The sequence below is a fragment of the Gambusia affinis genome, linkage group LG03, assembly GCF_019740435.1.
Source record: "Gambusia affinis linkage group LG03, SWU_Gaff_1.0, whole genome shotgun sequence".
NCBI classification, from domain to species: Eukaryota; Metazoa; Chordata; class Actinopteri; order Cyprinodontiformes; family Poeciliidae; genus Gambusia; species Gambusia affinis.
The window spans coordinates 1,135,332-1,147,591 of record NC_057870.1 but is presented as its reverse complement, the minus strand read 5'-3'; the positions used below and the strand labels follow the sequence as shown (position 1 = coordinate 1,147,591).

Here is a 12,260-nt window from a genome sequence, read left to right as displayed (position 1 = left end):
AATTTGACAGAAAATTTCAAAATTTCCAACATTTTTTAACTCAGAAACACAGAAGGGCGCAGGATGACTGATTTTTCTGGTTTTCTGGAGGAAACCATGAATAATGATAGTCATATTAATCATAAAACAATATTCAGTGGAAGTAGTCTGCATCTTCTTTGATGGGGGGCAGTAAGGGACTTGTATAATTAATAGGGGCCAATAAAGGTCGAGAAACACTGTTTTCATTTAATGAATAATGGTTTAATTTCAATAACAGCTTGACTTGATTCACACAAGAGATAATTGCATAAAATATACTCCAATCAAAAAAAAAAGAAAAAAAATAAGACTGAAAAATAAATAACAGAAAGAGAAGAAATCAGTAAACAATCATGAAATGATTAAAAAATATATATTTGTAAAAGTGACAGTTAGGTGGTTCTCTGTTCCATACAAAGTTTTATACATAATTTGCACAGGGTTGTAAGGACAGAAACCCATAGAAGTAGTGTTGAATACCTGTCTTTGTTCTGCTCAAGAATCTGTCATCTACTGACTGATAGAAGTGGTTTGATTCAACTGTACTCTGGGTTTTTCTTACTTGGTCTGAGCTCATCATCTCGCTGATTCTTGACGAACACAGACACTTGCATACATCAGATCAACTGACTAAAAGAAATACTAACTGTTGTAGATTTCTAAAAGCCACAACAGTTTGTTAGAACAAACCGAAAAGCTAAATGAACAGGCTTTTCAAAAAAGGTACCTTAACAAGAGTGTTCAAGCAACTGGTCTGTGTTTGTCACCATTATCATCCACTGTGCTCATATTTGTAGTTAAAGAGAAAATAAAAGTGTGTTATGTGTAGTAAAAAAGGTGAATAAAAAGTTGGGAAAACAGTGGTTGACTCGGACATGCTTGGTGAAAACAGGCTGCTTAGTGATTGCTGCTGTGAAAACTTGTGCAGTTACATTAGCATGACCTTTACTGCTAAAACAGAGCAGGGTTCAGTTTGAGAGCTCCATGTGGAAATTATTTTAATTTTTATTCACAGAGTTCCAAGCTGCATGCCCTGCTTCAGCTACGTTTTCCTCCTTTCCTACAAAGAGTTACTCTGGGGCCTGAGGGACAGATGTGGAAATCACCTCTCCCTGCTCCTCCACCTTTGTGGTGGGAGACTGGAAGCCATTGTCATTATGTTGGAGTACAGGGTTTTCTGGAATCGATTCTCTAGTTTCCTCAAGTTGTGTTGACACTGGCACTGTCTTATCCGTCTCCTCCTGGTTGAGATGTGGCAGCTCCTCTGACACTGGTTGGTGGTGTTCTTTCTTCTCCTCTCCCTGTATATTAACAGAAGCCCCATCTGCAGCTTGTTCAGCCTGCGGTGGGACATCTTGGTCACATGGTTCAACTGCTTTTGACTTGTCTTCCTTCGAGTCTGAACTATCGGACATTTCTGAAGGCTTCTCAGGAGTTGTGTGTGTAGCCTCAGATGCTGTTTCCTCTGAAGGAGGTGGAAGTTGTAGACGTTCTTCTGACTTCTGGAGTGCTTTCTCTTCTGCCACTGCTTTGCTAACCTCTTTAAGCTCCTCACTTAAGTCTGAGGCATTATCTGCAGCATAGTTGGACAATGAAGCATTTTCTTTAAATAGATCCTTTGGGTTGGCTTTCTCTACCTCTAAAACAAAACCATTGGACAAGTCTGAAGGATTTTCTGGAGTTGTTTTTGTACCATCAGACAATATTTCCTCAGAACACGGTGAAGATTCTTGCATCTCCTCTGACTGCTTGTCTGCAGATGGCTCCTCTTTGACCACAGCCTGGAGGTTTTCTCCCTGTTCCTTCTCTAGATTACCTGATGCATCTTCCACAGCTGAATCAACCTTCACTGGGTCCTTTTCTTTATTCAGTTCTTCTGGGTTAGCTTCTTCTTTCTTTAAGGCTGAACCATTGGTGGAGTCAAGTTGGCTCTCGGTCACTTTGGGCACTGGAGATCTGGTCTGTACGGTAGCTTCACCATCTTCTTTCTCCTCATCAGTTCCATCGTTCTCCTCTAGGATCACATCAATGGTCGGTGCATCCCTGAACAACAACTCACTGGAGCCTTCCACTTGGATCATTGACACAACCTGCTTTGCCCTTCTTATCCTCTGGGACTCTGAGGATTCACGAACACCCTCAGAAACTTCCTCCAATTCTTCTCCTTCCTCCTGCTTTCCTCCATACTTCTCTGCCCAGTCAATGGATGGGCTTTCTCCCAACAGATGGAGACTGGGGTCACTGTTGCTAAGGACAATACTGTCCCTGTACAGGTTGTGTCTCCTCTGGACTGCTGCCTCCTTCACAGCTAGAAAACAAAGCAACAACAAGTTGAGGATGAGCATCTACAAGCTGAGCTAAATAAACATGACCAGAAAATAGTTGTAAAGCTATTTTCTGCTTTGTAAATCTCTGGGGCAACTGTGGCTCAGGAGGTAGACTAGTTGTCTTGTAATCGGAAGATTACAAGCAGATGGTGAAGCCACTATACAGACCAGATCTCCAGTGCCTATTTTTGGACCATAGCTTCTGAACAACAATGTGTATAGTTTATGTAATGAACCCTGTTAGTCTTTCACATAATGAGTTCTCCAAGAAGCCATGTTAAAAGTTATAAGGCCTTCCATCTGATTTTTTAAATACAGATTATCTGTCTGATGCTATACTGTCATGGCATAGTGACAGCTTTAACAAACAGGTAAAAACATATTTCTTTATAAAAGCTATGAACCCAAGCTCTAAAATGAAGTTATTCCTTTCCACTGTATGGAATCAACAGCCTGGGCTTTCTTAGCAACTTTATAACCAAATGGCATTTTATAAAATAAAACAGCCAACATGTTTTGAAGAGTACTGAGTTGAATAAATAATTTAATTTAATAATTTAAAGATCTGCTGCTGTTGTATCAACCTTCCAGAACTCTCAGGTCTTCTGGTTCTGGTCTGCTCTGCATCCCCAGAACCAGAACCAAACGAGGAGAAACAGCATTCAGCATCTATGCACCAAAAATCTGGAACAAACTTCCAGAAAACTGTAAAACAGCTGAAACACTGACTTCCTTTAAATCTCAACTAAAAACCCACCTGTTTAGAGTTGTATTCGAAACGTAATCAATTGCAAATTTATTGATGTTGTGTTTTTATTGTTGATTCTATGTTGCATTGTATTTTGTGTTTGATTTGATGTAAAGCACTTTGAAATGCCTTGCTGCTGAAATGTGCTATACAAATAAAGTTTGATTGATTGATTGATTGATTGAATAAGCTTTCCTGAAGTTATCCGGTTTCATGTTTTCAGCTGACAGCTTGTCTTACGGGGGCCATGCACCTTGTCAATTTATCTAACAGCTCTGTCTTCAACTAAATATGCATTTACATATATAGGAATTTATTTTAGATGTATAAACAATAAAATCTGAAAATGTATTATTATTTTTGCTATTTTATAAAATTTTAAATGTACATTTTAGGAGTAGTTTTACAATACTGCCCTTCTAAATGTTACTTTAATAATATTGTTATGAAGAATCACTCTTACTAAAATAAAAATTCCGTCTCCACACTGTCAGCAACTTCACTAAATGAACAACAAACTGAGAATGCACCAGACACAAAAAGATACAGTAAATATCACTGGAAGTACTTTACCTTGTTCTAACACACATGTAACATGACATATGTATTAGCTTAATGTGTTTTATATTAAAAAATATATACTTAGAAAAGTGTTTTATGTGGCTCAATTTGTTTTTGAGTATTTATTATTCATTTGTATTTTTTGTCATTTTAAAATACTAAACTTTGCACATAATTTTATATTTTTGTTTGATAATATTTAAAAAATTTAAATCAAATGTTTTGATGAGTTTCGTGGTACTCAAGTAGCATCAAATACTTTTTACTCATCGAGTAAATTTTTTTGGATGGTTATTTATTACTTTTATTTGAGTAAAAATATGTTGAAGTAATGTTTCCCTTACTTGAGTAAAATATTTTGGCTACTCTATCCACCTCTGACAGTGTTATGACCACTATGGTGTCCTTCCACATCCAAATATGTATGACAAAAACAACAAATGTGACCATATGAGGAAGACTTTCCTTCCTTTATGCCATTACAATCTGTACCTGGTGTGAGCAATATGAAAACAATATAAATTTATATTGCATTTAAAATAATTTAAATCCAAAAAAACAGAATAAAAAAACATTAGAAGACTGACCCATCATGATGTCCTTCATGACTGAGTGCAGGACCACTTCTTCAAAGATGTTCTCCACCAGGATGAACAGGGAAAAGTCCTCAAAGATCAGCTCCTGGAAGCGGGGAAGCTCCTGGCGTTCACAACAAGAAATGTCAGAACGTCTTCATATCTAAAGTTACAATTACTAAACATTGGCCATCTTTTCAAAACACACCATCATCGTGTCCTCTGCTCAAGAAAAGGTAATAGACTTACTGAAGCACAGGATGGGGTGAGCTGCTTCAGCATGTAGGGGATGAAGATCTGGAGGAGGGCCTCGCGGAAGAAACGCTTTCTCACTGTACTGCTGTCATAGTCAAATTTCTGAAGAAACAAGCACAGAAGAAACTAGAAAACGCTAAATGTTCCATCAGGGGTATTCCTTATTAACCTCAAAGAGTAAGTTCAGAGTGTTTGGCAATAAGTGATACTTAAAGGGGAAATATCATACAAAATTCACCTTTTTGGCCCTTAAATATATGTTTTGTACTTTGAGTGTCTAAGATTGCAAAAGATAAATGTACTCTCTTCTGGTGCTGTGTAGACAGCACCAGAAGAGCATGGTTTCATCACCTGTGTGTACAGGTGTGTGTAGGCGTGCGTGTGTGGGCTGTACCTTTATAACCCTGTCCTGACACCGCTGGATGGTGTTACACAGATCCTCAGTACCCAGAGATTCCAGACTTTGGTGGAGGATTTGTTCAAATGTATACACAGCATCGTCCATTTGCTGAGGATAAACATTTGCAATAAGACAGACATCTTCCCTTCTGTGACTTCTCCAGAAAACAATATTTCAATAATTGGTTTGCTTAATTAAAAGGCAAAAAAAGTAATTTGATATAAAAGGTTATTTGACAGGGTGTGCATAAGACTGACATGGCACTGTCATGAACATGGCATAACACATCCATCAATCAATCAGACTTTATTTGTACAGTTCCTTTCAGCAACAAGGCATTTTAAAGTCTTTTATGTCATATCAATGCAAAAATACAGTCATAGAACACACAGACAACAACATTACATTTTGCACATCAGATTATTGATTAATGTTTCATGATTAGGTTTCAAAAACAAGTCTAAACGGCTGAGTTTTTAGTCTAGATTTAAAGGAACTCAGTGTTTCTGAGCTACTTGTTATGAACATGAAGGAGTCTTTATGAATGTTTATGACTGTTGTCATGAAGTGTCATTCAGTAAATAACTTTTAATGCAAAGGTGCATTACAGCTTGTAATAAAAGTCCATCAAAATGGTCAACTTTGCATTATAAGCGTCAATATTTACTGACTGACACTTCATGACACCAGCCATAACCATTCATGAACTCTCCTTCATCTTCATGACAATGTTAAGTCATGTTTATAAACATGTAATGCCAGTTTTATGCACAACCCTTCAAATAAATAGAGTGTTGCCAAAATTTAATTTAAAGATTGGGCCATGTTTTATGTGTTCAAACAATGCAAAGAAATGACAAAGTTTTATTAATCTAATGACCTCGTGTCAAACAGCTGTCACACACTGACCTCATTTCAAACCCTTTTCCACACACTGTTGACAGGGTTAAATATGCATTAAAGTAAAGTCAGTACATTAGAATCTCTTCAGTTTTGAAATCAGAAATTGGAGCGTGAACTCTAGACTTAACCTGTTTCTTTCTGAGTTCCAGCATTTGGACTTTAGCTGTACAACATGTGTGACGCCCTTCTGAGAATCCATAGACCTTAAGGACTCATTCTATGTCACCTCCACTACTACAAGTGGAGGCTGCAATGTGCCAATCTGGACACTTGGTGGCAGTAATTCCTATGATGCTCCATCAATATCGGTATAAGAATCAGATTGTTACCTTTCTCATGAGGATTTGGGCCCTTTGAACAAACACTGAGGGGCTGGAGACGTCAAATCGCTGCTGCAGCCCCTCCAGACTCAGCTGCTCCACCTTTTCATAGCAGCTCTGCATCTTCACTGGGTGGAAGGCCAGCATGGAGATCTTCTCCATGTGCTGGGGAGAAAGGAGCATGAGGGTTCAGATTTATGGAACATCAGATTATTGCTGTTTTTATGACAAGAAATGGTTGCATTTGGGATGGAACCAATAGAGATACAAATTGTTGATTCTCCAGCTCACCTGTGCTACAGTCTCCTTTGTACCATTATTGAGGCTGTTCTTGCTCATGTCTACCAGGTCCCTGAAGAAAACATCACGGACCTCAAAGAAGCCTCGGCTGGTGGGCTCCATGAGGGCTTCTAGAATGGAGCTGATGTAAGGCTGGATGCTCACCTTCAGTAACTTCTCAGCCTTAGGAAGAACCACAGCTGCAGGAGAGCAGGAAACGTGCATAATATAAATAAATATATTTATAAATATGCATGAGCCAGTTTTGGAGAAAAAAAAACAAGAATCAATCAATAAGTTCTGTCCAGAGAAAATTAGCAGTCTATGGACTTAAAAATATTAATTTAAGTTAGCAGACAAGCGAGATAAAACTGAGTGATCATACAAAAAAGTATGAATAATTTCAATGTAAACCACAACACTATCAGTGTCAAAGCCATTTTTAAACTGCAGCAAAAAGCAACTGTATTTGTGTAGTAAAGGTTTCAGCACCAAGATAATAAATAGTGTCTGACTTTATAAGATAGAGAAATTTTTGCTGCTATTGTACCACTTTTTAAACAATTTTGCCAACATTCACACCCAAACAAAATCTCAAGAGTTGTCAGCATCAGCCTCTTTACAACTGCAGAAATGTTCTAAGATCTATTATAGCCCCTTCCTTAATCTCAGAGGTCAACATATGGATTTAGGAGCTCCAGAGTTTAGCATTATTACAGGTATGAAAAGGTTTTGTCAGGCTTACTTAAGTTATTTATATTTTTGGAACTTTTAGAAAAATATGGTTTTTAAATATTTGTTCAAAGTATCACTATGTCTTGACAGTATTCAAAAAAAAAAATAAAAGATCAAGCTACTCCACCTCTTCCATGATCATCTGAGAGAATGCACTGTTCCCAGTCAAAAACAACCAATCAGAGCCAGGAGGAGGGTCAATCAACCTTGTGAACACACTGTTCAATCTGCTAATGGTGGAGAAACAACTGTTAGAGGAAACTGTTCATCTGTCATCATCGGTGACTGTGTTAACTAGTCTGAGCTCTGCTGTAGTGAATCAGATGTAGGTTAGCAGAGAGTGAGAGCGAGGGTCTGAGCAGGGCATACACTAGGGTAATTGACAGTGCTAAGACCCTCTTTCTGGCTCTGATTGGTTGGAGCTGTGCATATGCAAATTTGCACAACACAAATATGCAAAAAACATGTTTAAAGTCAGTTCATTTTAAATAATCTTTTTTAAAATAGCAGCCACAAAAACCCTTAAAGACATTGATCACCCAGGGAAAGGAACAGCCTGATGCTGCAAACCTTTGATCTTGTTGGTGACGTGCTCCTTGGATGTGATGATCTGATCCATATCTGTTCGTATGAAAGCCTCCAGAGAGGAGCGCCCTGCTTCACATTTGTACACCGCAGCTTCATACTGGCTCTGACACTGGCTCTGCACCATACTGTACACAGCATCTGTGATCTGAACAGAGAACACACACAGCTGAAGGATTACATTCCCGTAACAGCAGTACTGGTTTGAAATTGGTCTAAATCAGGCCAAGAGCCTCTTTAATAGCAAGTTTTTCTAAACAAATGCACAAACCGCAGTTAGACATAAGTACAATGACTAAAAGTTACAATCACTGGCCACTCTGAGGTACACCTAGAAAATGTCTAGCCAATCAACTGAAGGCATTTATGCATCTCGATGTGGTTGTTGATTTGATGTTCAGACTATGCATCAGGATGGCAGAGAAATGTAACTCAAGTGATGTTGAGCATGGCAGTGTTTGGTACCCACTGCGATGGCCTGAGTAGTTCCAAACTTTCTAAGCTACTTGAAGTTTTACACAAATCCATCTGTGATTTACATATCTGTAAGAGAGGAGAGGCAAACAATACCCAGTGAGCACCAGCTGGAGGAAAACACCTTGTTGATGTCTGATTTCAACTCGACCTGACTTAGTCCTGTGAGCGTGACATGCTGGACGTGCCATGCCAAAATGCTTGTTTGGCCCTTCTCCAGTTGAAAAATGGGCATGATCTGTGTCCCTCTTGTTTGGAGCCTGATCATCTAAGGGAGGCCTTGACTGATACGCCCTGCCCTAATTGTTCTGTTCTGCCCTTGTCCCTGCGAAAAGCTCATTTTATGGATTTTGTACTTGCCAGCCAACCTATTAAGCGTGTGGCCCCAGACACTCCCCTCCCATTCATGGTCAAGTCAGGATGACAGTAATTCGCGACCAGATGAAAGCTCAGACTCTGAGCCACGAGACAGACGCCTTGCTGGCCAAGGGCACTATATTGCCTGCCAACTCCCTGTGGGGTATTTTATGAGTAAAACATACTTTTACTCTAAGTATTTTTTAGTCCCAAAAAGACTGGGGAACTACACCCAATTTTGACCTGAGAGGTCTGAATGCGTTTTTCAAGGCCATTCCTTTCCACATGTTGAGCATCAGGGATGTGTTTCAGACAGTCTCCCCAGGCGACTGGTTCACCTTGGTCAACTTGAGGGGCGCATACTTTCATGTACTGATTGCACCACATCATTGGCAGTTTCTCCTGCCAATGATGTGCAGGGCACTTCAGGGCAAGCATTTTCCATTCACGGTTCTTCCATTTGGTCTCTCTCTGTCCCCCTGTATGTTCACCCAGTGCGTGGCTGCGGCCCTGTATCCTCTGCAGGCCAAAGGGTTGAAAAAAAAAAAAAAAACACCCCTTGGCCTTTTTATAAAAAGCAGATTAGATCCACAGTTTTTGTGGGCAATGCAGATTATGTGCATGTGGCCTATATTTGTGTGGTTTAGATTTGTGCCACACACACTCATGTTAGAGATGTGGTTGTGCTCATGGGGTCAGGTGCAGTGATAGTGCTGTGCCTACTGTCTGATAATATCCTGCAGACGCTCCTGCATCTGTCCGTGCTTCAATGGTACAGGCTGCTGGTGGTGGTATGCTGGTATGGGGGATATTTTAGTACCAACTAAATTCAGCTGAACATGCCCATCCCGTATGGATACAGTGATACCTACTTCCAGCAAGATAATGCACCTGGTCACAAAGCTCAAACTGGCTTTCCTGAGCATGCCAATGAATCAACTGTCCCATAATGGCCTCCAGTCACCAGATCTCAATCCAATAGAGCACCTTTGGGATGTGGTAGAATGAGGGATGTGTATCTTGAATGAGATCCCTGTGAATATGGACAAGATGTTCTGAGGAATGTTTCAGACATCCTAGGTTGGTTGAAACTAGGGTAAGCATGGTCCAACATGCTCTTGCAAGGAGTACCTAATAAAGTGGCCAATGAGTGTAATTTCTTAATAGTTTTTAAGAATCATTTCTATAAAATAAAACAGATCTGATACTGATCATGAAAACATGACAAAGGAGTAGAGCATAAGAAAGAATAACAAACCAAAGAGTTTAAATTTATAATATTTCTCATTTTATAAATAATAAAAGACCTTAACTTGTTAATAAAATTCGTAAAACATAATTTAAGCTATGAGTATTGTTTGTTAAACCCAAAGCTGAAGACAAGTGATGGAGTGTCTCACCAGCATCCAGTTCCTCTGCCGCTCATGCTGTTTTCCTTTAAGGCGAGGGGAGATGAGCTCCCGCAGTTCAGGCAGGAGGCTCTCCATCACCAGGTTAGACAGGATCTGCAAGGAATCCTGTAGTTGAGCCAGTCTGCCAGGCTGGTTCAACTGGCAGACTGTGTGTTCACCAAGACTCAGAAACTGGAGTATCATGGTAGAACATCTGTGCACTGGCACAATGGTGCCACCTGCATGAGGCCAGGTGATGAACAGAATACTGTTTTCCTAAGTACTTCCATTGGCTGCTCTTACTCTGACAATCTGCTAAAAAATTTTCACCTACCACATTAAAACAGATTGTTGTGAAGCTCAAAACATTGGCTTTTATTTTTTCATTAGTTAAAACAGCAGCAGAAAAAGAAGCTAAAATATCCCAAAGGTCACACTGCAGTTTCTCTAATGTATGCAACTAGAACAATACAATACATCAAATTCCATTATGACTTCTGATTTTGATGTGCATCCAAAGAATATAAGAAGGTCCTCTGGAGATGCTTCAGACTCACAAAATCTTTAAAAACAACTCACAGCAGAAAGATATCACAGTGTAATACTAATACTAAAACTTAATTCAGTTGTCATATAAAGATAACTACTGTAGTTGAATTCTCCTATTGTATTATAACAGTTGGATTGGTGAACTACATACATGTCTAGGTTTGTGTTTTAATTTGGAGAAACAACTTGTAGTTTTAACTGTGTTCTGCGATGTCAAGTGTAATAAACAAAAGCTTTCATATCTACCATGAGATCCAAACCAAATACTCTCTGCCCCAACTCAAAACACACATGGTGCAAAAATATGGTCATACATTCAGTATGTTTTACCTGTGATGGTACACCACACATCATCTCCCAGGTGCCAAAGTGCCCTTGAGCCTGGCGGTAAAGTCGGACTGTGTCGGTAAAAGCTGGCGTTTGGACTTCATGTTCCTCAGACAAACCTAAAAACAGAAAATGAACAGTGTTTAGCAGCTTGGTGCATGTGCACTCTTCTTTCGGCAGCTTGGAAGGAACTGACAAATATTAGTCATTGCAGTTTTTGGCATTCGGGTCACATTGAAACATGACTGAAGGTGGGAAAAGTGAGAAAACGGTATCTAAAAATATTCAACCACCACAGCAAATTAGGTTTTCTGCAAAATACATAGTGTTCTATTTAACTTTGTTTATTGCAACTGAAATAGTTCCATTGCAATAAAACTACAGGTTGGTTCTCTGAATTAAAACACAAAATAACACTTTCTAAGCAATCTTTCCCTTTTATGACAACCTAGATAGATAAAATAAGATACATAAGATAGATTAGATAGATAGATAGATATTAATAGAAAACTTACATCTATAAACCTATTCATCATATAGGTGGATAGGTTGCCACAATCTAGGGTTTGCATCAACTAGTCAATTCTTTACTCAGCAAAGACTTTTTACAGGTTCAGTCAACTAGTCGCAAAACAATTTTTTTCAAGAATATGAAAGAAAGTGAACTAGGTGAGTTTGTCAGACAGCTCAAATTGTATAAAACTGTAAGTAATTTACCAAAGAAAAACTGAACATTTCTGCAAGGGCTACCTGGCGTCTGACTCCTGTCCTCGGTTCGCTGGCCACATGCCTCTCTCTCCCATTCTCTTCTCCCTGCCCTCTTCCTGTATGATTGCTGTCAAATAAAGCCAACTAGTGCTGAAAAAATTCTTTAAAAAAAGACTACTGTAATGTGCAACAATGCGGCATGATGTCTGGCTATTTTATCCATCCAACTGATCAGCTTCACTCTGCAAATTGAAGCTTCTAACCTGGCAGCTTTACGCTCTTCTAAAAATACAGTTAAATAACATCTGGAAACAAAGTTCAAGTTGCATTCTGAGAATCTGATAAAGGCGATCTCTGCCGCCGTCTGCAAGTCGGTTCATCTCGCAGAGAGCCGCTGCCGAGTGAGCCTCCAAGTTGCTCTGAAGCATTTTGCGTGTATGTCACTGTAACTAATCGACTTCGACTCAACTTTTATCAAGTTGTACTCAACCTTAAAAAACACGAAGTGGTCCAACCCCTAATCGATAATTGCCACACAGGAACACCCAGCAGAAAGAAACAAACGCACCCAGTACAACACTTTTATTATTTTGGCTGAGACGCTACATTTTTGTTCCATGCGGCCAGAGAATGATTTGCAGGCGAGCAGAGAGGCCTGCTCCAAGCAAAGAAGATTTGAGCGTGAGGAGGAAGGTTTGAGAAAGTACAATGTCTGCTGTGACTGTTTGAAAGAGAGCAGAAGTTT

General features: G+C 39.3%; 1 protein-coding gene across 1 annotated transcript in view; it reads right to left on the bottom strand.

Moving 5' to 3' along the window:
- Positions 1 to 221: 221 nt before the first annotated feature.
- Positions 222 to 12,260, bottom strand: part of LOC122828090 (protein Niban 2-like) — a 36,479-nt gene continuing 24,440 nt past the window's right edge. Inside the window, exons 6-14 of the mRNA XM_044111341.1 lie at positions 10,811 to 10,926; positions 9,941 to 10,045; positions 7,695 to 7,857; positions 6,402 to 6,589; positions 6,120 to 6,275; positions 4,882 to 4,995; positions 4,482 to 4,589; positions 4,245 to 4,356; positions 222 to 2,329 (exon numbers count right to left, since the gene is read on the bottom strand). Of these exons, the coding sequence (XP_043967276.1) occupies positions 1,092 to 2,329; positions 4,245 to 4,356; positions 4,482 to 4,589; positions 4,882 to 4,995; positions 6,120 to 6,275; positions 6,402 to 6,589; positions 7,695 to 7,857; positions 9,941 to 10,045; positions 10,811 to 10,926 (2,300 nt within the window). The 3' untranslated portion in view covers positions 222 to 1,091. The remainder of the gene's footprint in view (positions 2,330 to 4,244; positions 4,357 to 4,481; positions 4,590 to 4,881; positions 4,996 to 6,119; positions 6,276 to 6,401; positions 6,590 to 7,694; positions 7,858 to 9,940; positions 10,046 to 10,810; positions 10,927 to 12,260) is intronic.